Source organism: Scylla paramamosain, chromosome 15, assembly GCF_035594125.1.
Source record: "Scylla paramamosain isolate STU-SP2022 chromosome 15, ASM3559412v1, whole genome shotgun sequence".
NCBI lineage: Eukaryota > Metazoa > Arthropoda > Malacostraca > Decapoda > Portunidae > Scylla > Scylla paramamosain.
The window spans coordinates 20,126,012-20,151,011 of record NC_087165.1 but is presented as its reverse complement, the minus strand read 5'-3'; the positions used below and the strand labels follow the sequence as shown (position 1 = coordinate 20,151,011).

At 35.4% G+C, this 25,000-nt stretch overlaps 1 protein-coding gene across 6 annotated transcripts in view; it reads right to left on the bottom strand.

Moving 5' to 3' along the window:
* Window positions 1–5,649: 5,649 nt before the first annotated feature.
* The window catches only part of LOC135107602 (uncharacterized), a 42,444-nt gene continuing 23,093 nt past the window's right edge, over window positions 5,650–25,000 (bottom strand). For 3 of the 6 annotated variants that reach the window (XM_064017632.1, XM_064017631.1, XM_064017630.1), the window contains 4 exons: window positions 20,793–21,024; window positions 18,798–18,867; window positions 16,780–16,869; window positions 5,650–11,857 (listed from right to left, as the gene is read on the bottom strand). In XM_064017632.1, the coding sequence (XP_063873702.1) occupies window positions 11,667–11,857; window positions 16,780–16,869; window positions 18,798–18,846 (330 nt within the window). In that variant the 5' untranslated portion in view covers window positions 18,847–18,867; window positions 20,793–21,024 and the 3' untranslated portion in view covers window positions 5,650–11,666. Of the gene's footprint in view, window positions 11,858–16,779; window positions 16,870–18,797; window positions 18,871–20,792; window positions 21,025–21,622; window positions 21,777–24,778; window positions 24,958–25,000 lie in introns of those variants that run through there. The other 3 variants (XM_064017634.1, XM_064017629.1, XM_064017633.1) reach the window with 3 other exon arrangements.

Genomic DNA, 25,000 nt, shown 5'->3' with positions numbered 1-25,000 from the left:
CTAAGGCTCCCCACATGACCTGGCAGGGTCACAACATCCCTCAATCAGGGAAGACATGGCCAAGGTGTTCAGCTGATGACCTAAAGATTCATCAGTAAATTTATAAAATGCTTCAACATTTGACTAAACATTATATTGTGTTCAGAAAATTGTGTGTATATGTCAGATAGTTATTGCTACAAAAGCCTATTTAAATTGCATTCCAGTAATTTGAGAGCTTTTGTCATATTATTTCTACATTGATATAAATGAAAGTTTCCCAGCCATCCAAGCGGCCAATCCTAGGATCTCAGCTGATCCTACATGGCGTGTCTCCATGATTCTCTCTCAAATAAAAATAAATAAATAATTAAAAAATAAAAAAAGCCCCTTGAGCAGATGTTTAATAAGAAGTGTCTCAGGAGGCTTGTTGCTGTTGCAGAATATCAATATCTGCTCCCTCCATCTATCCCTAGGGTGAATGTATTATGTGAACATGGACAAAATAATAATCACCCAAATAAATTGGAAAAAATATATATAAAAAAAACTGTGTATAATTTACACCCTTGTAAAATTCTCTCTCTCTCTCTCTCTCTCTCTCTCTCTCTCTCTCTCTCTCTCTCTCTCTCTCTCTCTCTCTCTCTCTCTCTCTCAGGGACAAAGAGAAGTTAGATTATATTGAAGGATAAAGAAAACTATGCAACTACATACAACTGTGTAATTACACTGCATAAAAAAACACTACTGTGGATCATATGACTATAATCCTCACTCTCCCTGAGGGATTATTATTCTAACCTCATAATAATTTCATCACAGAGTATGGTACAGCAGGCAGCTTGCAGTCAAAAAAATTGAAATTTCAGTCATGGGTCAGGGAAGCTTTTTCTTGTAATCCCAAACACATCTCTTAATGATGTGTCCCCAGGGAAATTTCTAGGGTTAATCAAGATTGGCTGGGACTTCTACATGTCAAATTCTACTCAATTTTACTGTTTGATGATGACTTACTATAAATATTTCTGTTTCAGGGTAAAAATACCCATGGCTGGATTTTTTCCCCTCTACAAGATAGATTCATTTATCCATTCTGTATTCAAGTTTTATGAATAGACACATTGTACATATGTACAAAGACAAGATTTTAAAATTAAGCTTTATTCTAGATTTCCTGATGAGTTGACATTGCATGTTTAGTATAACAAAGTAAACACAAATGGTAAATGAGTTACTCTAAAGTTGGAAGTTTAAGCAGTCACTGATTAATTATTATCAGTCAATGAAGTGCCCAGGAGCTATAAGGTGTCACTGTCAACTTGCCAAGCCTTGAAGCTGCCACGACTGAGATGCAACCACAGTAGTTTAATGATTAGAGCTTTTATGGTGCAGCACATCAAATAAATTGCCTTTATTTCACGATAATGACTTAATTACCTGTTTTTTTATGCATGCTGTGTATACACAGCAAGCTTTGGGGAAAAAATTAGGCAGTGCTTGATCTATTGTTTTAAATAGGACAGCTGCAGATAAAAAATCAAATAAAAAATTGAGAATTAAGCAAAACTAATGTGTAATTATAACTGAAGATCACATGTAGCAATTAGAATTCAACTCTGCACATTGAACAATATTTGGATTTGTTTGAGGTAATAATACTGCAAAAGAAAAGTGGAATGGAAAGCAACTAATGATACCCTGTCCCTTCATGCCTCCAAAATACTGGGGGCACATCATCCCCCATCCTCCGTTCAAACAAGTCCCATGAACAGCACACAACTCAAACACCCAACCACTCACATGACCACCAGCCTTAAGTGCAAGCAATTACATACACTTCTCTGTATACCTCTTTCCTCTTTCTATTCATTATAAGCCGTTATTGTTGATTACCCATATTGTACAAGAAAGTCTATGTATGTTAAGGCTGCTGTGATAATTGCTCATATGCTACTATCCCTTGTGTTGTGTTATACACGATGAATATATGGACATACACATTATCTGGCAAAGGGGTTCACAGAGGCTGTGAACATCCATTCTATCTCATCAAAAAGTCTCTCTCTCTCTCTCTCTCTCTCTCTCTCTCTCTCTCTCTCTCTCTCTCTCTCTCTCTCTCTCTCTCTCTCTCTCTCTCTCTCTCTCTCTCTCTCTCTCTCTCTCTCACTAGAATAGTTTGCATGATCAATAAGAATCCATGATAACTAAACATAAACATGGTTAAGTCTTCCTGCAGCTTCTCTTATATTTGTGGTGGATGCATACACACACAGTCACACAGTGGTTTGGTGGTTCTCTTTTTTTGTATGTTTCATTTCATATATTTTTGTTATGTTAATTATGTTTCATACGTGTCTCAAACAAACCTTTGTAAGATTAAGGCACGGCCTACCAGTCAGAGGATCCAGCAGGGCCACAGCTGTCACTACGTGAACTGTACTTCCTGCACTCAAGCAATATAAGACCTACTATGATTTACAGAGTAGAAGCAATGCCCCTGAAGAAATTAGAAGAAGGAAAGCTTGACATGGCAGAAATGAAGATGCTGAAATGGATGAGCAGAGTGACCAGAGAGGACAGGATAAGAAATAAGTATATAAGATGATCAGTAAGAGTAAGTGAAGTATCTAAGGAAGCTGAAAGAGCAAGTCTAAGATGATTTGGTCATCTGATGAGAAGAAATGAAGGGGAGTATATCCCAACAGAGGTCATGGAAATGGAAATGAGAGGAATGCAAAGAAGAGGAAGACCAAGGATCAGGTGGAAGGACTGTTAATGAGGACATGAGGGAAAAAGAATTAGATGAATGTCTCAAGATAGAAACATCTGGAAAGGTTCATTAGAAACACCAACCCCAAATAGTAATTAAGCTGGGAAGAGGTACTCAAAGGAAAAAAAAAAAAAGGAAAAAAAAAAGTCTGCCCATGATGCTGATCCCTTCCCACCTCCCATTCCCCCAAAAAAGGAAAAAAAAAAAAAAATAAATAATAACAAGAGAAAGGTCAGTTTAGGTGTCTCAATAATCTTTTTCAAACAGTTCACCATAGGAAAGAAAATACAAGATCAGGAAGAGAGTTTGCCACTAAAAGGATTGAAAGAGTGAAGATAGTAGTTGACCTCTGCATTCATAAACTGGACAGAGGAATGAGATTATGTAGAAACCTTGTTTATATCAATGACATAGATGAGGGTGTTACCAGTATAATATAGAAGTTTGCTGATGACACCAAAATTGTGAATTCCATAGCCTCTAATGAACAAGTAACAGAAATGCAGAAAAATCTAGACAAATTGACTGAGTGGGGGTAAACCTGGCAGATGAGTTTTAATGCAGATAAGTGCAAAGTGCTTCACGTAGGGTATAGAAACGAGAAAGCAAAGTATATTTTAAATGGTACCCAACTTAAAAGCGTTGACAACAAAATTGATTTAGGAGTGACAATATCAAGTAGCTTAAAACCTAGCCAACAATGTTCAGAAGTCGTAAAGAAAGCAAATTAGGTAATTGGCTTAATCAGCGGATCTTTTGAATATAAACCTAAGGATATAATCCTCACTTTGTATAACTCTTTAGTCCATCCCCTTTTGGAATATTGTGTTCAAGCATGGTGCCCCTACTACCAGAAAGACATTGATAAATTACAAAGAGTTCAGCGTAGAGTAATTAAAATGATACCAAGCCTAAGAAACAAATCATACAAAGAGTGTCTTAAAGAATTAAATCTTTTCCTATTAACACAAAGAAGACTAAGAGGCGACTTAATACAGGTATTTAAAATCATCAAAGGCATTGATAACATGGACTGCAGTAAATATTTCACGACAGACTCTTCAAATTACACACGAGGAAACAGTTACAAAATTGTTGAGAAATCCTTCAACTCTCACAAATCAAAAATAATTTTTTCCATCGAGTTGTAAATCTATGGAATGGGTTTCCTTGGGATGTGATAGACTGCAACACCAAGACTTTTAAACACTGTCTTGATGAATATCTTGCCTGGAATCCATGGCTAACAGTGTTCGTTTGCTAGTGATTAACTTCCTTGCCCTCAGGAAATGTGGGCACCTCATTTCACTTGTTTTTGTTTCTTTCCTATACAATTTCCTTTGTTTTTTTTTTTTCTCTAACCCCATAAGGTATTTTTTTATGACCTGTTTTTCCTGTACGGCTTATGCCAGAGGGAGTGGAGGGTGGGGAGAGAGCCTTCTGCTTTTCTGTCCTTTTTTTCTACTATCATCTTAGTAGTCTTAGGTCAGGTCACCTCGTGAGGACAGCAAGGTCTGTTGTGGCCTATTTTTCTATGTAACTCTATGTATGTAACCTTTGTGCAAGAAGGGCACATGAAGGAGGGAGGCATGCAGTTAGTAAGTTCAGAATAGTAACCATGGAAGTAATAACAAAGGATAGTAAGGATGCAACATTACATTAGTGCCTGAGAAAATCAAGACAGTTTAATAGAGGAGGAACTGATGAAACCAAAAAACTTTTAACTTCACCCTCTTTAGGACTGTCTGAGTTGATCCATCATTATATGGGAGCAATAAATACTCCATACATGGATGGCAGAGGCCACTGTACAGATTAAGCAATCAGGAGGAGGAAAAGTATTGACGGAGGCAACGCAGAACACCTAATCTCATGGAAACTGTTTTTAGCAAAAGGAAAGATGCAAAATTTCCATTTCATTACTTTGGGATGGGCAATAAAGGAGGAAGTTAGTGAAGAGAGGCAGTGGAGTGAAATGAAGAGATAAAAGAGAGGTTACATAAGAGGTAGGGATACTTATTTAAGAATGTGTGATTTCAGAAATACAAGAAACAGTGAAATGAAGTATAACTTGGAAAAAAGTGTTGAGGAAAAATGGAAAAATGAAGTGATGAAGGAAAAAAATGGGTGGAGAGTAGATGGAGAGTCACTTAAGCAGGGGGAATTAAATTATTCATTTGCAATGCTCTCATAAGGACACCTTTTAAAGACCACAAAGCAGAAAAAAAAAAGAAAAAAAAAAAATATATATATATATATATATATATATATATATATATATATATATATATATATATATATATATATATATATATATATATATATATATATTTATTTATTTATTTATTTATTTATTAAGCAGCCATGATCTGTGGATACTTGATTCCTATGGGAGGGACATATGCTTCTCATAGCCATGCCATCACCACACAAATGATCTTTCAAGTTTTTGTGGATCTTTTCCCACTGCTTATGCACTATCTTTTTTTTTTTTTTTTATCATTAAAACCATACAAACACTCTTGAAAATCAAACTCCACTAAAGTCTATTAAAAGTGTAGATAAGAAGTAGAAAAGTTGGGAAATATAGTGAAACCAAATACTGAAGGAATACCCCTTTGCAGTCTCAGAAGAGAAAAGAGGATGGAGTCAAGGAAGGATTATCTTCCAAATTTCAGATCACTATTTTGCCACTCATGGGCTCTCAAAATAATTACTAGGCTGTGTGGTGTCCAACTGTTCAACATCCTCTGGATAGAGATAAAAGCTTTGTGGTTATGACAGCTTTGCAGCAGGAAGTTAGGGAAAAAGATTTTCCAGCAGTTTTTTGGTAAAAGAGTAGCACTCTCTTGTAAGCGATTCCTCAGTCAGTCACTTGCACTGGTTAAGGAAACAAAGTGTCACACACATGACACAATATTTTAAAAATGTACAATAATAAAAGTATTCACAAACATTTAGGGGAAAATATAACTTCTGAAAATACGAGTACATGCAGTAATACAATAGACTGAAACAAATTGCCTAGTTCAAATACTAGATAAAACTCTTAGAGCAATGATATAACCAAAGTGTGGAGACAGCCATGCCAACAAGGTGATTGTGGACCAAAAAGTGATGAAGCACAGAACATTCTTACACTCCTAGGGTGGATGTGTAAGTTCATACAAGCTTTTAGAAATGACATAGGCACCATGAACCATAAAATACGACAAGCTTCATCTCAGATGGTTCATTGCTTATTATTTCCTGTGTTGCTGAACATACACTTTTAATTTCAAAAGTCTGATACTGCATCATTATAGTCAACAGTGAAAATACTTAACCCTTTTGCTTCTATGGTCAGCCTTGGTTAACATTCAGACCAGTGAAAAATTGTTTGCATGGTCACACAGAAAATAAAAAAAAGGATGTTAATTTTGTCTTTTTAGGCTACAAAACTATTCATAAAGAGACTGTTGTACAAAAATAATTATCCAAAAGTTGTAGGGGCTATAGAAAAAAAAAATTTAACAGTAAAAAAATAATAAAAACTGATGGTTCTCAACAATTCACTTAGTGTTGTCAAGAGTGATCATCCATTAACCCGTCATGGCTTGAGTTTGACCAAACTTGGAGTATTTTGATACTGGCAGGTACAGACTACTGGTGTCCACTGTTATTCAAACAAGATCTCTAAATACTGGAGGGTATAACATAGCCATCTAAGACATACTGGCAATTCATTCCCTTATATTCTAAACTAAGAATGCCTCACTCTCAAGGGTTATCATATACTTAAGATTATTGGGATATTATCAAAATACTAACTGGCTTTAACTTCCACAATTTGTCCTTCACTAACACAACTGGCACCTCTTCCTTATGTTTCGTTGTCTGCAACACAAATCTATCACAATGGGGAAAATGGTGTGAGGTAGAAGTGTGCAAAGGATGTAGGAGAGGTTAGTGTTATTCTGACAGAGGGATGATAATACATGTACATATGTCAGATTCATACTTTTGATACATGGTGATTAGAATACTGATTGGCTTAAACAATTAATTATCAATAAATTGATAAATTAGTAAACTAACACTGGAGCTATGCAATTGGGTTATTCCAAAGTACAGAATATTGAGTATTACCCTATTTTCATTGACATACTGAAAAAGTGAGTACAGAATATTACTGACCCTCAATCAACATACTGAAAAGTGAGTAAAGAATATTACTATGCCTCCAACAACATAGTGAAAGAATGAAATTTGGACAGGACTAAGCTAAAAACTATTAACCAACAGATCTTGCAATATTTCAATGCACGAAACTTTTCTTTTAACAAAATTTTACCTTCAACATTCCTACAATTTATTTTTTTTTATTTTGTATTGAGACCAACTGCCTTACACCTTTAGAAAAGTAGTTTCCCCTCTCATGATATTGCTGAAACTGGACTTGTGTAGAATGCCAATGTCGAGTTTTCTTGAGCCACAATGAAAGCATTCTGAAATTAATGTACATTACATGAATTAACATTATGCATGCAGGATGGCTACTAACATAGACATCCATACAGAGGCTTTTGCAGTGTGTCAGGGAACTCTATGTGGAATCTATCACTTTCCAAGCTTTACTAGACTGTCACCAGTACAGAACAGTGGCAAAGTGTTGTGAATGTACATAAAACTGAAATCAAATGCAATGAACATGCCTCACCATAAACAGATAGGCTGCACTGGCATAGTTTTATAGATAATGACACTATGTAAAAGCAAGCTAAAAGTTGTTCATTCTGTCTTGATACCTAATGTTTGGAAAGCAGCTGAGATACAAGAATCACAAGAGTAAACATGACACACTAGACTTCAGTTAAAGAAACTCAGCTTAACTCACTATTCTGTTGCTGGTACCAACCATAACAGTGATCTGAATAATTATCCTAGTTTATCTTACTACTTTCAACACTGCTTTTACATATTGTGCACTTTTAACATTATGAATAAACAATAAACACATACAAGGATATATGCCTATAAAGGTATTTTGATATATCATAATATAAAAATGCATGACCTCATACAGTTAATGATGGCCTAGCACACAGTGTCTCCTCAAAGCATGGTCTTGCAATTGGTGGCTACCACGGATAAAACGAAATATACATATCATTCTTCCAATTTATGAATAGTTTTTGTACAGCCTTATCAAATGTTCAATTTGTGCCACAAACTTCAGCTAAGAGATGACTAACAATAAAATACAATATTAATGAAGATAAGTGATGCTATATGTTAATTCCAGGAAGACCTTCCCAACTCTGGTCCCATCTTGATCTATGCATACAAGTGTTACTTTGTCACTTAACTTGTATAGGACTAATTTATATATCCATTTTGAGTAAAACATTTCACAAGGAGGTTGAGTATTGTACTATGAGAGAAGTATAAATCATAAATAACCTCGTGCCTTACAAACATGAAATACTTTTTGCATTATTAAAATTCAGGGTCTTTCAATCCATGGATAGCCCAATCCATCCATAAATAATTTGTATATATTAATAGCCTGTAATAAATACATCCAGTTATTCATGAGATGCCTCTAATAGCAAAATTCCCATCTCTCAACCGATTCTTCCTCACTGTTAATAAAAATAATTAAAATAATTAAAATAAAAAAGTAAAAAAACATGAACATTGTTTATTCACAATACTGTTTGTTGAGTTCAGCATTAGTGAGTTCAACATAAAAGTTTGCCTTTTTCTTATGTAGTGATGAGATGCAAATGTTGTTTATAAGGCTAACTGTGTGAATGGTGCTTGTAAACAGGATACCCTCATGATGGTTTTCCATAAAAATACTGGAATATTGATGACATGAGGTTTTTAAACCTTGCAGTGATGTGCAAAATGCGTAAGTTGTGAATTTCTTAGAGGTTATCATACCTGACAATCATCCAATCCATCTGCCTTGCAGGAGACAGTGTGAATCAATTATTATATTCAATGGCAAATAAGATGCTGCATCTCAGAAGAACATCTGTCACCAATATGGACAACTAGTCCAACAATTTATATTTTGTGAATGTTCTGAAATACACACACAGAATAAGTACTTCAGTGATTCTTGTATTTTTGTCATGAACCACATCTAATATAATAATGATTGTAATAACTACTCATAATAATATAATAAGTTATTTGAAGTATTAGAGCATTTCTTGTCTGTTGTTTTCAGCAAAATATTGTGGTTTTTATTTATCATTCTGAAGTGAGAAATACATCATGCTAAAGTGAGAAGTGTACAAAAGCATTCACTTAGAAAAAGTATATGTAACAAATACCAGTGACATACATATGAATACATACAGCCTGTCCTGGAAGAAAATTCACATATTCTCAAAATTTCAAGATTAAGTGATTCGAAGTCAGAATATTCTATGGTCAAATGTTTTTAACACTGTGGTTTTGAAGCTAGAGGATAATTTAATATGAACACACTAAGAATTGGCAAGGGGAAGGGGAGGAGAAGAGGGCAGCAATGGTGGGGGTTGGTATCATGAAGATGTTACTTGATTACATATCAAGGATTTCATAAATAAAGATATAACTGAATTTAAGAATGCAGTGTATCATTGCAGCAAATAAATGCAAAAAAAAAAAAAAAAAAAAAAAATCATATGGTAACAGTGATCAGTGGGACATTATGGGAAGGCCCATAAGCAGCCACTTGCCACTGATGCATGTTCATATTTAAATGTCCAGTACCTTCTAAACCATGGCATTAAAAGCATTTGACCAGAGAATATTTCCAACTTAGAATGGCTTGATCTTTCATTTTTAAGAATATATGACTTTGCTCCTGGGACACCATATATATATATATATATATATATATATATATATATATATATATATATATATATATATATATATATATATATATATATATATATATATATATATATATATATATATATATATATATATATATATGAAGGGCCCCACATTAGAAGGGCCACTAACCCCAATTTTTTTTTTTAAATTAAAGAAAACATCCCAAAAGTTTTGCGAACATTTAACAACTTCCAATCTCATTATTTCTTATGCTATGCCAATAAATTTGGTCTCTAAATGACCAAAATAGTCATTCAGGATCATAATGATATCAAACGGTACTTGATTTAATGACTTTCATAACAGAACTTTTGCATTTTTCTTGCAACTTGTGTCATAGTTTCAAAAGTTATGCCAAATTTTGAGTGAATTTTCAGTTAATATTGCACATAATGATAATGTTTCATGAAAAGTGGAACAAAAAAATTAAAACAAACAATATTAAAAATAAAATGGAAAAAAAACAGTAGATGGAACTGTACAATGGCATAAAGGCCACTTGTCCAACAACTCCCATACCAGTGTCACTGGCACAAAGCAGAAACAGCAGAACTGTCACATACTTGTCTGCCAAGAAACCAAAACTAAAGCTTCTAAACAGGAGCCACTGCCACCAGTCTCCCATTGGCTGAGAGCTATAATGTAATGGGAGAAGACTGCTCTGATTGGCTAATAATCTCCCTGCACTGGTTGAGGCACTGCTCTAAGATGGAATTTGCCCAGGAAAATGTTTTTAATTATAAGGGCTACTTATCATAACATGAAAACCCTTCTAATGCAGAAAGTTGCTCAGCAATGCATCATGTCTGCTTTTCTCCTTTAAGTGATTTATAGCCTTGCCTGCAGTATCCAAAGAGACATTCACTCATTTCCACATGAAAATTAAGATCCAAATAAAACACTATAAACACCTATCTCAGTTTTGGCTTGGGTAGCATGAGCACCCTTTCTAATGCAGGGCATCTCATATATACATAAACAAATTAATCAGTCTTTTGAAACCCACAGTATCAGTGGAAAAGTGACTCTTGACCAATTACTAATCTCTCCATAAATTAAAGCTTAATGGAATATAGTTGTGTAATCAGGCAATCAATCAACTGATAAAAAAAGTTTTGAAAAGGAGAAATTTTATAAAGACAAGTAAACATTACCATTTATCATAACATAGTTGTTCAAGAGATCCTTTAATGGTGCATAAATTTCATAATTTTGGTAAAACAAAAAAAAAAAAAAAACACATTAACAAATCCTAACACATCACCTTCATTTGTTTGTGCAAAATTCATATATATATATATATATATATATATATATATATATATATATATATATATATATATATATATATATATATATATATATATATATATATATATATATATATATATATATATATATATATAATTCTTTTACACTAAGCTGTCTGTCCTCTTTTGCCATCTGATTTGTAGCATCCTCTGCCAAATTCTCCAGAACACGACTTTTCCTCGCCTTATAAGTATGAAGGTGATTTGCTTTACTATGACAACATGCTTTCCACACAGGTCACATTATCCTGCAACTTCTTGCCTCGAAAAATGCTCCTGTTAATTTTAAATCTGCCTTATTCACCTGACTTTGCCCTCTGTAATTTTGAGATATTATCCAAACTGGAGCTTGTGATCAAACAATATAATACTAGCACTGAAGATATTTAATCCCAAATAATGAATGTCCAGAAAAGCATAAGTAATAGAAACATTTTAACAAGTCAGTGGATGTAGAGGAGAGGACTCTGAGTGGGACAACTGAAATAGGTACATGTCTACTCCTCATTAAAACTGAGTATCACTAAAATCATCAAAACTTTTTATCACACTTTGTATACATTATATATATTCACATCAATGCAGTTAATGGGTTACCACTATCATCAAAATATTCACACAGCTGTTGCTAAATCAGAAAACATAATTTCCATGCATTTTGCCCATTATTTTCATCCATCAACATATCAGTCAACTTCATCCTCACCTCTGCAGAATACAGACAGCTTTTACCTCATCCTTAGGAGAAGTTGAACACATATGACAAGAAACAGTAAAATATCTAGATGGACTGGAGTAGAGGCAGGGTTGCATAGCTCAGTGTTGCAGTAGCATGTTTTGTACTTCACTCCTGCTTTGTCTTCTGGAATGCAGTGGGTCTCTTCAGTCTCCTCAATGCAGCTGCGAACCTCATCACCACCTGCAAAAAATGCCAACCTCTAGTATTAGAATTCCACTATTTCTTTATTTATCTATCTATTTATTATTTTAAGGTATCCATTAGGAAAGCTCCAACAGTATGCAACATGTTTTGCCCAAAAAATTCCTTTATTGTTGGATCTTTTTTTGCTTGTTAGTGGCAAAAAATTATATACAGATAGCAAGAAACTGGTTCTCAAGTAGAGTGGTAAATGACTGGAACATACTTAGATAAATGTATAGATAGAGATGATAGGTAGTACAGGCACGTACATATGTTTAAAATAGGGCATATCATGTGTAGGTATACTGGCTTCTTGCAGCTTCCCTCATGTTCTTACTTTCTTATGCTAATATGAGTTTCGTAATTTTCTTAATAGGTAGCAAATATTGTATGTAATCCTCCTCATTCAAAGCTACTTTTTCCTATATTTCTGAATTTGCATTGGCTGAGCTGTATTTCTGCTTTATTATATGTTATATTATCTTGTCAGAGAGCAAGACAGCAAGCAATCAATCACTCCTTTCATCTGTCAGTAATGAGTGTGCTGATTTCATCCTTTTCACAATAGCATATCCACTAAGCTTCTCTTTAAGCTAAGGGTCCAGATACTTGTGAGAATAGTAACATCATAATGCAGGAAATGTAATTGACCTTCATACCTCTTTCCCAGAATAGTCATACCTCGTGATTCAAACATCCTTCAATTTGAGCAAACTCCCAGTTCGAACAGGGTTGACGAACCCTGTTCGAATGCGGTCCTCTAATTCAAACACAAACACCAGTTTAAGCACTTCCACTCAGTCAGCCCCTCTAGTGTTCTTCCTCCACCATTCCTTCCTCCTCCCTAACTCTCCCATCCCTGCCCCTTTCCCCCAACCATCCCCATTTCCCTCCTCCCTCTATCTAACCTACCCACCCCCTCTCCTTCCATCTCTCTCTCTCTCTCTCTCTCTCTCTCTCTCTCTCTCTCTCTCTCTCTCTCCTCTCTCTCTCTCTCTCTCTCTCTCCTCTCTCTCTCTCTCCTCTCTCTCTCTCTCTCTCTCCTCTCTCCTCTCTCTCTCTCTCTCTCTCTCTCTCTTCTTGCCCCATGTACTCTCCTTCCCCATATGCCCCTTCCTCCCATTGTTCCTTTCTTCTCCCTCTTTCATCTGGTCTCAAGCCTCTCTCCATCACCTTCCCTCCCCCTTATCTGTCAGAGATAAGGGACAAGGGAGTGATACTCTCTCTCTCTTCCCCTCATTCATTCTCTATCATGTTAGCTTCATCCTTTCTCACTCTCACTCTCATATAATTACATTTTCATTCTCTATCCAGCTCATTCTATTTAGCAATTCTCAGGATTGTTCTTACTTTCAAAGAGAGAGAGAGAGAGAGAGAGAGAGAGAGAGAGAGAGAGAGAGAGAGAGAGAGAGAGAGAGAGAGAGAGAGAGAGAGAGAGAGAGAGAGAGAGAGAGAGAGAGAGAGAGAGAGAGAGAGAGAGAGAGAGAGAGAGAGAGAGAGAGAGAGAGAGAGAGAGAGAGAGAGAGAGAGAGAGAGAGAGAGAGAGAGAGAGAGAGAGAGAGAGAGAGAGAGAGAGAGAGAGAGAGAGAGAGAGAGAGAGAGAGAGAGAGAGAGAGAGAGAGAGAGAGAGAGAGAGAGAGAGAGAGAGAGAGAGGGAGAGAGAGAGAGAGAGAGAGAGAGAGAGAGAGAGAGAGAGAGAGAGAGAGAGAGAGAGAGAGAGAGAGAGAGAGAGAGAGAGAGAGAGAGAGAGAGAGAGAGAGAGAGAGAGAGAGAGAGAGAGAGAGAGAGAGAGAGAGAGAGAGAGAGAGAGAGAGAGAGAGAGAGAGGGGGGATTTAGTGCAACATAAAAACTGTGCTCACTACAACAACTATTTTCAAGACTGAAGATGAAAGGAACTTTCGATGGCTCATCATTTTGAGGTTGGTGTTTATTTACAATGATATTTTGCATAAAATTTTAAGCTCATTGTTTATGTATCTGATGTATAGGATGACCCACCTTTTTGAGTATTTTTAGGATGATTCAAGTACCTTCTTGTACGCTGAAACATCCAGTACTCCATGTTTCTTTTTACTGTATTTTTTTTTTTTTTTTCTATAATTTAGGTTATTTTTATCAATTCTATGTTTAGGGCACAACATAAACCCCTAAAAATTATATATATATATATATATATATATATATATATATATATATATATATATATATATATATATATATATATATATATATATATATATATATATATATGGGGATCTTGGGACCTGGAACATTAATTTTACATGAATTTGAATGGGATAAATTGCTTCCCAATTCAACATTCTCAATTCAACCAGCCCAAAAGAACCAATTGAGTTCAGATCACAAGGTACCACTGTACTTCAATATGAAGGTATCTCTTTCATTGGATTTACATATGGACTTAAGGGCATTTAATTTCACTTTCCTAGACTCAGCCACTTTCATAATACAGTCTAATGATAACAAGGTTCTATAGTATTAATAATGAGTGTTCTTTCTCACTTTTACTGTGGTCACCTTTCTGCAGCAACTTATTATTTTTACTTGGAAAGGAGACTACCCTTAAAAAAGAGTAAAAAGGAATTTAGTTCATGAAGGTTTGAAGTGTTTTAATATTCCCTTTTTGAAGCAGTCTTAAGTGGAAACACAGAATATAACTGACTGTTTTAGTTTACTTGCAATGAAACTGAAAAACAGAAAATACTGGTTAATTCTTGCACCAGCAAGATGAGTAAAATAGGAATAAGAAAAGTGGAAAAAACCTTGTGCAGAAGAGATTGGTGCATGTTTTCAGTAACTTCAGAAGAGTATCAATACAAGACAGCAAGGCAAGCAACACTGCAGCAGATTGTGATAGGATGAAGACGTTCAGGCAAAGAAGGAGAGATGATGAGATGGCAAGCCTTTGACAAATGGATTTAGCTCTTTTACCACTATGGTCGTCCTTTGTTAACATACTGTAAAGATTGTTTTTGCAAGGACACATAGTGGTGTGACAATTAATGAAGGATGACCACAACAGTAAAAAATGTTCTGTAAATGAGTAAACCTTTACTACAGTAGCAGATGCTTCAACCAAAAAAGAAATGCAATAAAGATATAGATTAAGGGAAAGACTGATCTGCTAATTTGCAGGTTCATGCAGAACCATTAAAGATTTTTAGGATGTCCAGTACATCAGTTAAAGCCTCACTGAATATTTTAAAGAGAATGATTAAGTTTAGTATAAGAAAGACCATTAGTAGACTCCCAGAATCCACACTGACAGCAAGACACTAAGTCAATGGCAATTCTTTAGATACTCTAAGGTAGATGACTACTCTTTCTGAAGCCACCTCTCTATCCTTGAGAGAGTTTGAGCAAGCAGGGATGAACCAGGTCTTTCTTGCTTTAGTATTAGAGGAAAGGTGTGCAATGTGATTTCTCCATGCCAGAGACAATCACCTAAGTTAGGTGCTGAATGCAGAATGATGGATCTCAGACACAGAAGCAGATGTCATTCAACAGGAAATCAAAATAATACAGCTTGAGATCCTTCCACTTAGCAGAGGCACATTGCCAGAGGGACCTTTGCTTCCGTGTGTCCAAAGGCTGCACATGAGTGACAGGACAGGATACAAAAATAAGATTATAAGTGGAAGTGCCCAAAGGAGAGGAAAGCTTAAGAGAAAAGGCTGAAGAATTAGGGTATTAGAGCGTTGGATATTGTACCAGCCTTATTCAGTATATTTCAGTCAATAAGCTCGAATAATTTCTTTACAGAAAAACTTCTCTATTTTTTATACTTCTCATACTTCCATGAATTAAACTCTTTCAAGATAAACACGTCTAATCATCTATGCTCTGGAATCATATCTGATAACAATATTTAGTAGAATCCTTCATACAAACAGCAACAGCTGCATGGAAAGTTGGGAGGAGGTGGAAGCAGGTAAAGCCTAGAAGTGATTCTAAAGCGTTAGGAAACCCTAAGCTGTGTACAATGAATCAATGAAACAACAATTCAAACTAGTCATATATATAAAAAGTTCCCCTTTAATGGGGGAACAACAACAACAACAACAATAACAACAACAAATAATAATAATAATAATAATAATAATAATAATAATAATAATAATAATAATAATAATAATAATACAGTATACCCTGATATATCTGATACATACACAGTATGGTGAAGAACTGATATAAAGAATGCTTGATCATAAAAAGTTAAAATAATGAATCAAGACCTTCCTAAACAACCACAGCATAAAGCAAACTTTTTTTCAGTAAATGAAGCAGAAAGTTGGTAGAAATAGGTTGACCAGAGTTTCAGCATACATTACCAAATTACCTTTGCATAACCTGAGTTTGGTCTTTTATGTTTATTAATTTTTATTTATTTATTTATTATTTTCTCTCTTTTTACATCTGGTTTCCTTAGTCTACCAAGGTTAGGATGGTGCCAACTAATGAAGGACTTTGGATATGATATTTGGGAACCGTTAACCTGAGTGATGCCCTTCCTACCCTCAGAACGTGGCCAGAATTAAAAATTGTGCACCTGAAGACCCCTTGGCCCTGTAAGCAAGCACTGTCCCACTGTAGCACAACAGACTCTGAATTTGCAAAATGATCTCACTGTATTAGCTATTGGAGAGTGTAAATTTTTGGATATAATGAACTGGTCTTTCCTTGAAACAGTCCAACACATGGAGGGTTTACTGTGATAGGAAAAAAAATATAATAGGAAAATAATAGTAATGATAATAATAATAATAATAATAATAATAATAATAATAATAATAATAATAATAATAATAATAATAATAATAACAATAATAATGATAATGATAAAACATTCAATGAGTGATAACTACAAGATTCATTACAAGTATGGTCACAGACTCACCCAGCTCACGTACAGAAGTGAAGCATGAACCCTTACATTCCGAATACCTGACACAGTCACCGGTACAGTTGTAACACTGACGTGCCTCACCTGCAGAAAGTGGAAAAAAATGTTTACAAGGTTGATACTTAAGATGGAAGGATATGCATGTTAATATATACATATATATATATATATATATATATATATATATATATATATATATATATATATATATACATGGCTTGAATTTATTCAGTTATGATAGGTTTTTGTGACTTTGCTGGTTCTTACCTGTCATTCTTACCATGTGAATTTCCCATTCCTAATAATCAATAACCAAAGGCGAAGATTTCATAAATGTGGGAAGCCACATCCTGCTGACGTGCTAACTGCTCAATAGGTAAATTTCACTTTAATTATTTACATGTAAATGAAAGTAAAAGCTGGATGGTACATCATTTGCAGCCACAAGTACTACAACAGTACATAGAAATTCTTCAAAATGGCTTATGGTGAAATACGTCTTCAACCAACTGAAAATGCAGACACTTAGTCTCGTTATATGCAGGGATTAGGTTCTGTGAAATCCTCTGTCTGTGAGAATGGGCTGCAAATAACCATTTTCCTTCCTATGACTCACACATTATGAACACATAGTTTACTTACTTACACCAACCACCCAATCATTTATTTCTTTAGTTTCTTGGCCTATATTTTTTATAGTAACCAGGTAATAGGTGCTTTAAGCTGCTAAGCAACTTAAAGGACCTTCCCCTAACAGCTGGGGGTTCTAATTTTTAGACATGTCACAGACCTGATCATATGGAGCCTGTCTGCACATGCCATGCCAAGTGTTGCACCACCATGATGGTTGCGGTCAGTGACATGTTGCTATAAATGATTCTGTGTTTTCAATATGTGGAGATTTATCTGCATTCTGATCACATTATCATGTTCACGAGAGTTTTTCCTACTTAATGTGAAAATTTCAGCATTCAATGATCAACTGTTGAAAATAGCGAGCATAAGTAAAACATGTTATAAACATTTTTTTAATATCTTCTTAGTTCAACTCATAATACCTTTCATTTTATTAAGTTTTTACAATACATCTTGATTCTACAGTCACTGCTGAGTCTGATGATGTCAACTAAAACTGGCTATACCATATATGGAGTGAGTTATAGTATATAATTTGTGCATTTTGTGCACTCAAACTCAAGCTGTAGTGATGAGGCAATAGTTGCATGAGTTGCAAAGCAGAAACCTTCGTTCACATGCAGATTAATCAAAATATGCAAAATACAGCAAAATGGTGGGTCTGACAAAGAAATGTCATAAAATAAGAAAGATGTGAAGTCAAAAGTTACCTAATAGGTGTTTCTGAGACTGAAATTGCAATTTTTACATGCAATGGACACCAAAAGGTGCTCCTGGTTAAATCATCGTTTTACCTTCCAGGGGCATGGAAGAGTGGTGGCTTGTAGAGATGTGCAATAATAAAATTAGAATCCCACAGTAGGAGTGAGGCCTTTGGCCTCGCTCCTGCTACTGGAATTACCTAGGCAATTTTGTCTATGTAGTTTTGCCAGGTAGAAGCCATACTAAATCAGTAATACCATAAAACCCAGCTATAATTATTCCAAATTCAAATAGGCCTCCATGCAGCAGAGAGAACCAGCCTTGGTAAATATCCATGAACATCTAACACATTGGTTATTTCCAGGAGGGAGCATATACAATGCCATGCAGGTGCTGTAACTACATGTTTCACAACTTTCTACAAAAATATAGTATACAAAATTTACCATTATATCTTGGTGTTTTCACCAGGGTGCCAAATTGCCAAATCTTTTCGTCAAGTACTGTATTTCATCTAATATCTGAAGTGAATCTATGAAAAAGAAAAAAAACACTATTATTTATAATAGTGACAGGGTAACTAAAAAAAAAAACCTTTCCGGGAAAAAATATCTTATGTATTAGTAACTAAAGTGCATGTGCTGAAGAATATCTGCTGATGCATCAGTACTCACCAATGCAGATCAGTATCACCAGCACCAGAAACCTGACTGCTGTCCCCATGTTGTCACTCACGGCACACTGCTGCTGATAAATAAACCATCAAAATTTGTTGCTACAGTGCTTGACATTGAATTCACCTGCTGTTGGTATGGCTGACCAATTCAGTATAAGATTTTGCTTCAGCCTTAAGAGGGATCTATGATTGTGCCAATCATTCCAAACTAGACCACACAATCCATACCCGCAAGAAGAGGCCTGGCAAGGCCAAGAAGACAGATACATGCTTCCAGACTATTATAAAATATTAATTAGAACGTAACCTACATGTGACAACAAGGAAAGTAAAAGAAAGCAACCATACATACTTGGTGCATATTCTGTGAAAACCATTAATAGGCATATTGCAGGGCTGGGGTCTACCACCCCTGTGAAGAAGCCCCTTTTGATCATTAGGTAGGAGATGAATAAAGTCACTTTTGAAAAAAATAAATAAAATAAATAAACAAAATAATAAAAAAATTATATATATATATATATATATATATATATATATATATATATATATATATATATATATATATATATATATATATATATATATATATATATATATATATATATATAGTGTGTGTGTGTGTGTGTGGGATGCCGACAACTGACCAGAGGTGCTATGAAGTGATGAATCCACTTTTTCTATCACATAATAGGGACAGAAATGTGTACTATTGGCCAAGGAACAACCTTCTTGACCCTGCTCTACATTCAAGTTGGCTGTTAAACATGCTGTTAAGACAAAAACTGATTGGGCTTTGCTTGGTAGACTCAGAAGCTCCTACCACTATGCCACTCTGTGTAGGCACCATAATCCATTAGTGTGATTTTAAGTCCCCTCTTAAGGGTGAAGCAAAATTTTATATTGAATTGGTCAATCACACCTAGGCAGACTAATTTATTGTTGAGCACCATATACATATAAAGATATAACATTTTTTTATAAAAAATTTTTATCAGGTAGCTAAGGGAAAAGTATTGTTTTACAAAGGCAAATTTAATGTAGTTTCAGTGAATATGTCCTGAAGACATGGAGAAAGAAAAATAGATACATTAAAAATAAAATGTATAAATAAATACAGTTGAATATAATGCTTTACCTCAGTATTTGCAGAGGTTAGGGAACAGAGAGCCACCTAGTTCCCACTGATATTTTACATGCCCTTCCAGAAAAAAAGTCTCTAGTCAAAAGAAAAATGTAATTCTACAGAAACTTTACCTAATAAAGCATTTTTTGGATCTTAGAGCTCATAAATAACTAACCAAGCACCAGTCATCACCAAAGAATACATTTACGTAAATTCCTTACAATTAGTTATTAACATCTAAGTCAGTGTTAGGACTTTTCAAAATATTTAATTAGCTCCAACTTCAGGATAGTTATTTCCTTTAACATTTAAAATAGCACTCAGGAGTCAGGATCAACAAATGTACCGTTGTTAGGTACTATGCTTTAAATAAACCAACATAAGATGTCATTTCATTAATTAAATTCTTCTCTCTCTTTGTCTAGCCTCACTGACATTTTATTTTGTTCAGCAGGGGTGGGGTGTTGTACTATGTACACCGGTTTGACCATTACATGTATTCAATTTAAGTTAACTAAATAAAAGTCTTATGAATGTGTGTGCATGATCATCATCACCATCATCACTGCTTTCTTCCCTCTGATGCTGGTGGTGGTGCAGATTTATTTATTTATTCATTAATTTATTTTATTCATCTATTTTATCTTATTATTATTATTATCATTATTATTATTATTATTATTATTATTATTATTATTATTATTATTATTATTATTATTATTATTTATTATTATTATTTTTTTTTTTTTGCAAGACACCTCTACTCTCTACTGATATAACTGAAAGTAATTACAAGAGGAAAGGTTTACTTATTTTCAAGGGTGGAAATGCAAGACATACGAGTAATATACAGGAGTGGAAAATTACCTTGTCTCAGTGAAGAGAATGGTATACTTGTATGTCTGTCAGGTGGATTCGTAATCAATACATCCAAATGTCGCAGCTCAGGTGAACAGGCAAAGTATGTTTCCTTCACCAATTTCTTGGAAATGCGTGACGTAACAGTGACCAAACACCCCTCCCCAATTGTGGCTGGCCTCAGTAGTGCTCAGACAGAATGATTGGTGATGGAACTCTTACCAGACACAGCCTGTAGAACCTGGGAAATATACACAACATTAGTATATTCATGCCATGGTAAGATAGTCAAAGCCAACCAGAAACCACTCAGGCCTTGAAGGTCACTTATTACTTGACTGTTAACGTGTTGCATTCATGCTTTCATGAATATCCATGATATTGTGTGTGTGTGTGTGTGTGTGTGTGTGTTTTCATATTTTTGGGGCATATTCACTGAAACTACATGTTACATTTGTCTTTGCAACATTCTACTTTTCTCCATGTAACTTGATTTTTTTTAGTGTTTTTTTTTACATCTAGTATCGAATCGTCAGGCTTGCAACCTTCTATTATAATCTTACTTCATCTATTACTGTTACCATGCTACAGAGGACATGGTATATGATGGAGCAAGAGAGGATCAGCGGACATTACATAGAGCCAGCTGAACTGTCTAGTTATAATCAATGGGATTAAATGACTAATTTAAAGTTTAATATTGCAAAAATTGCACCACTAGAGATCTTGTGTTGTTTTGTACCTCACTGTATGGAGAGAGAGAGAGAGAGAGAGAGAGAGAGAGAGAGAGAGAGAGAGATTAGCAAAGTACAGTCCTGAGTTGCCACTGCTATACTCACGTCAGGCTTAAGAGTTGATCAGAGACTCAGCAGGAATCTAAATGATGGGTAAGTCAACAAAAGTGATATTTTAAGTGGGCGTTTGTAGTAGCGTGCCTGAGGCATCATGGTGAACAGTTGACCATCAACTGTCAATCACACCTCTAATCTCATTTGTTGAAATACTATCTCTTCTACTCAGTGGGACTTTTAACTAATGTAAATAAACTGCACTGTAACAAACACGTGTCAGCCAGTAATTGTTGATAAGTGAAGAGGAACGTAAGTACTTAAGTACGTACAAATCTATTCTATGTGTAATGCATACCGTAAATGGGAACAAAACAAAGTTTTCTAGTGTTTTCTCATGTAACCTGTCACTTCAAGCCCACTGTTCCAGAGGCGTAATTTGTGTTTTAATAGCGGCAATGCTTCCCACATGCGTAACATGCTTCACGTTCTCGCTTCATGCTTCACGCTCTCGCCTGGCTAAAGCCGCTGAACCCTTGCCACATACGGAGGCAGTACGTACTAAACGTACCGTCAGGTCCCAAGATCATTTTTGGAGCCTTTGTATACCACCTGTCAACACATTTGTTCCAGAGGGTCCGTAGATCACATGACAGCCATGTACGTTACTTCCAGTTTCGATCAATAGTCAGGCGTGTCACACACACACACACACACACACACACATATATATATATATATATATATATATATATATATATATATATATATATATATATATATATATATATATATATATATATATATATATATATATATATATATATATATGCTTCATACAAAATATGTAAAATATATGAGCAATATCTGAATACTGAATAAAACTTTGACAAGTCTGCCTTTTACTTCTTTCTGCTTATAGCTTTTAGTTTTCCACACAAATATTGTTTAAATAACATGCACAAGATACACAGACAAATTTGAATATATCTAACATCCTTTACCTTTCTTATCTCAGGCGTCACCTGTTTCCTTCTGTGGTTCGGACGAAGCTATATTTAATCTACCTCACCTCTACTATACACTGAGGTATTCATCCTCCTATAATGCTGTTACATAACCGCCACTCCAACAATATCCCACATTCCCCACACCTGCTTCTACCATCGCACGAATTGGGTTCCCTCCGCTATATGAAGTACTTCATCTCTCCATTTATCACATAATAGTAGTAAACGCGTCCTTTCACTTATCTTTCACAAAAAAAATCCTACTGAGGAAAGAGTCTGGCTTTGGATTATGGCCGGCTGATAGGAGTATGCTTGTCTCTCTGGTACAGGACGCTGTTCGCTCAAAACCCAACCGGGTTTCAGTGCTACGACCGGTTGATCAACAGCATAGCCTCAAACATAACACGAGTACGGATATGAAAGCGTCAATCACCTCTTCAGTTCATCTACCGAACTATCTGCTCTCGCCGCCTAAGCCACTAACGTCAATGATATTTTCACCTGTCTAGTCTCCATAATTAAACTGTATAATTTATCAATAATGGAGTTGAAAACCAGAGAATTTCCTTTAATGCAAATGTGTTAGTCTTCATATTAATGGTGCACGTCTTCTTAAAGAGGGATACCGTCGCACAGTACTATATTGTTGTACACCAGCAAGCTTTCGTGTGTGTGTGTGTGTGTGTGTGTGTGTGTGTACAATTTCTTACGAGTTCTATGAATTTGTGTTACGTGAATACCTCTTGTATATTTTCAAGCAGTTTCTTATCACGTTCATGGCTCCCGGATATAGAATGTGTGTGTGTGTGTGTGTGTTTACCTAATTTCATTTTTACAGGATTGAGTCATACTCATAATATCTTGTCTTTTAAAGCTAATTTGTCATATTCACCTTTCAAGTTATGAATACTTGCGCACACAACTTCATCAGTCAGTGGATTCCATTGGGTGATTGCTCTGTCAGGAAAACTATTTCCTCACATCATTCTTTGCTCTTTTTGTAAAACTTCTTAATGTGTCCCCTTAGTTTTGATTGTTATGGTACCACAAAAACAAACATGAATAACATTATACAACAGTAAAAAAAAAAAAAACGGATATAAGAATAGCATTTTTAAGGATATTTTCTTGTGTGGCCCACTTTCTTTTATTGCTTCGATAAGGATAATTTCCTAAATAGATTCAAGGTACAATATAGTATAAAAGGGGGATGTATTTCAATTCCTTTTCTTGTATTTTCTAGTTTTTTGATCAATGCTAATATTCTACATTATGTCACCTAATGTTGTGAAAGGACACAGGAAGTACGGAAGTAGACTACCAGTGACCTTGGGAAAAGTTGTGCCGTGTTGAAAGTTGTGGCCATTCTTAATGGATTGCACAATGGCAATACAGAGTACACGTGTTTCCTATGTAAGTGGGACAGCCGGGCAAGATCAAAAACATTACACCCGATCGGAATGGCCACCGCACAAGGGTCTCAATGTTGTTAATTAACCACTTGTGAAAAATAAGTATGTAATTTTGCCTCCACTACAAAGCTGGGCTTGATGAAACAGTTCGTCAAAGCAATGAAGCATGATGAACCAGCATTCCTATACCTCAAGAAGAAATTTCCAAAAATACGTAATGCAAAAGTTAAGGAAGGCATATTTGTGGGACCGTAAATTCGCGAACTCATGCATGACAATGGATGAAACTGAGTCAGCAGTTTGGTGTGCGTTAATAATGAGTGGAGAGGTCTTCTGGAAGATCAAAAAGAGACCCATTATGATGACTGGACAGTCTCTCTCTCTCTCTCTCTCTCTCTCTCTCTCTCTCTCTCTCTCTCTCTCTCTCTCTCTCTCTCTCTCTCTCTCTCTCTCTCTCTCTCTCTCTCTCTCTCTCTCTCTCATATTTGTTGTACGGCGTAATACGAAGAAAACAATATACACTTCGTTCAGTATATCTGATAGGTAAAAAATATAAATAAGATAAATAAGATAAATAAGAGGATAAATATAAGTAAAGGTATATTATGAAACTGAATTTGCATACACTATGGCACACCTATAATGTATACGTATATCTATTTGTGCTCAAAACTACGTTATCACAGTTTACAGAATCTCTCTCTCTCTCTCTCTCTCTCTCTCTCTCTCTCTCTCTCTCTCTCTCTCTCTCTCTCTCTCTCTCAAACCAATTACTCGCCACTTACTGTCTTCTATGACCTTTCCTTATTCACTTGGCACACTGGAGCTGCCTGGAGATAAGTCAAGTACTACACTAGAAGCCAATATAATCCCGCAACACTGGAATACTCGGTATCATAGTAAGACAACGGAGTGCGAGTGTACTGTCCTAGTGCCACCGCCCTTCTGTCTCCTCCAGCCGGCATAGTTACCCCCTCCCCTCTCTTTTCCTCTCCTACTACCTCCGC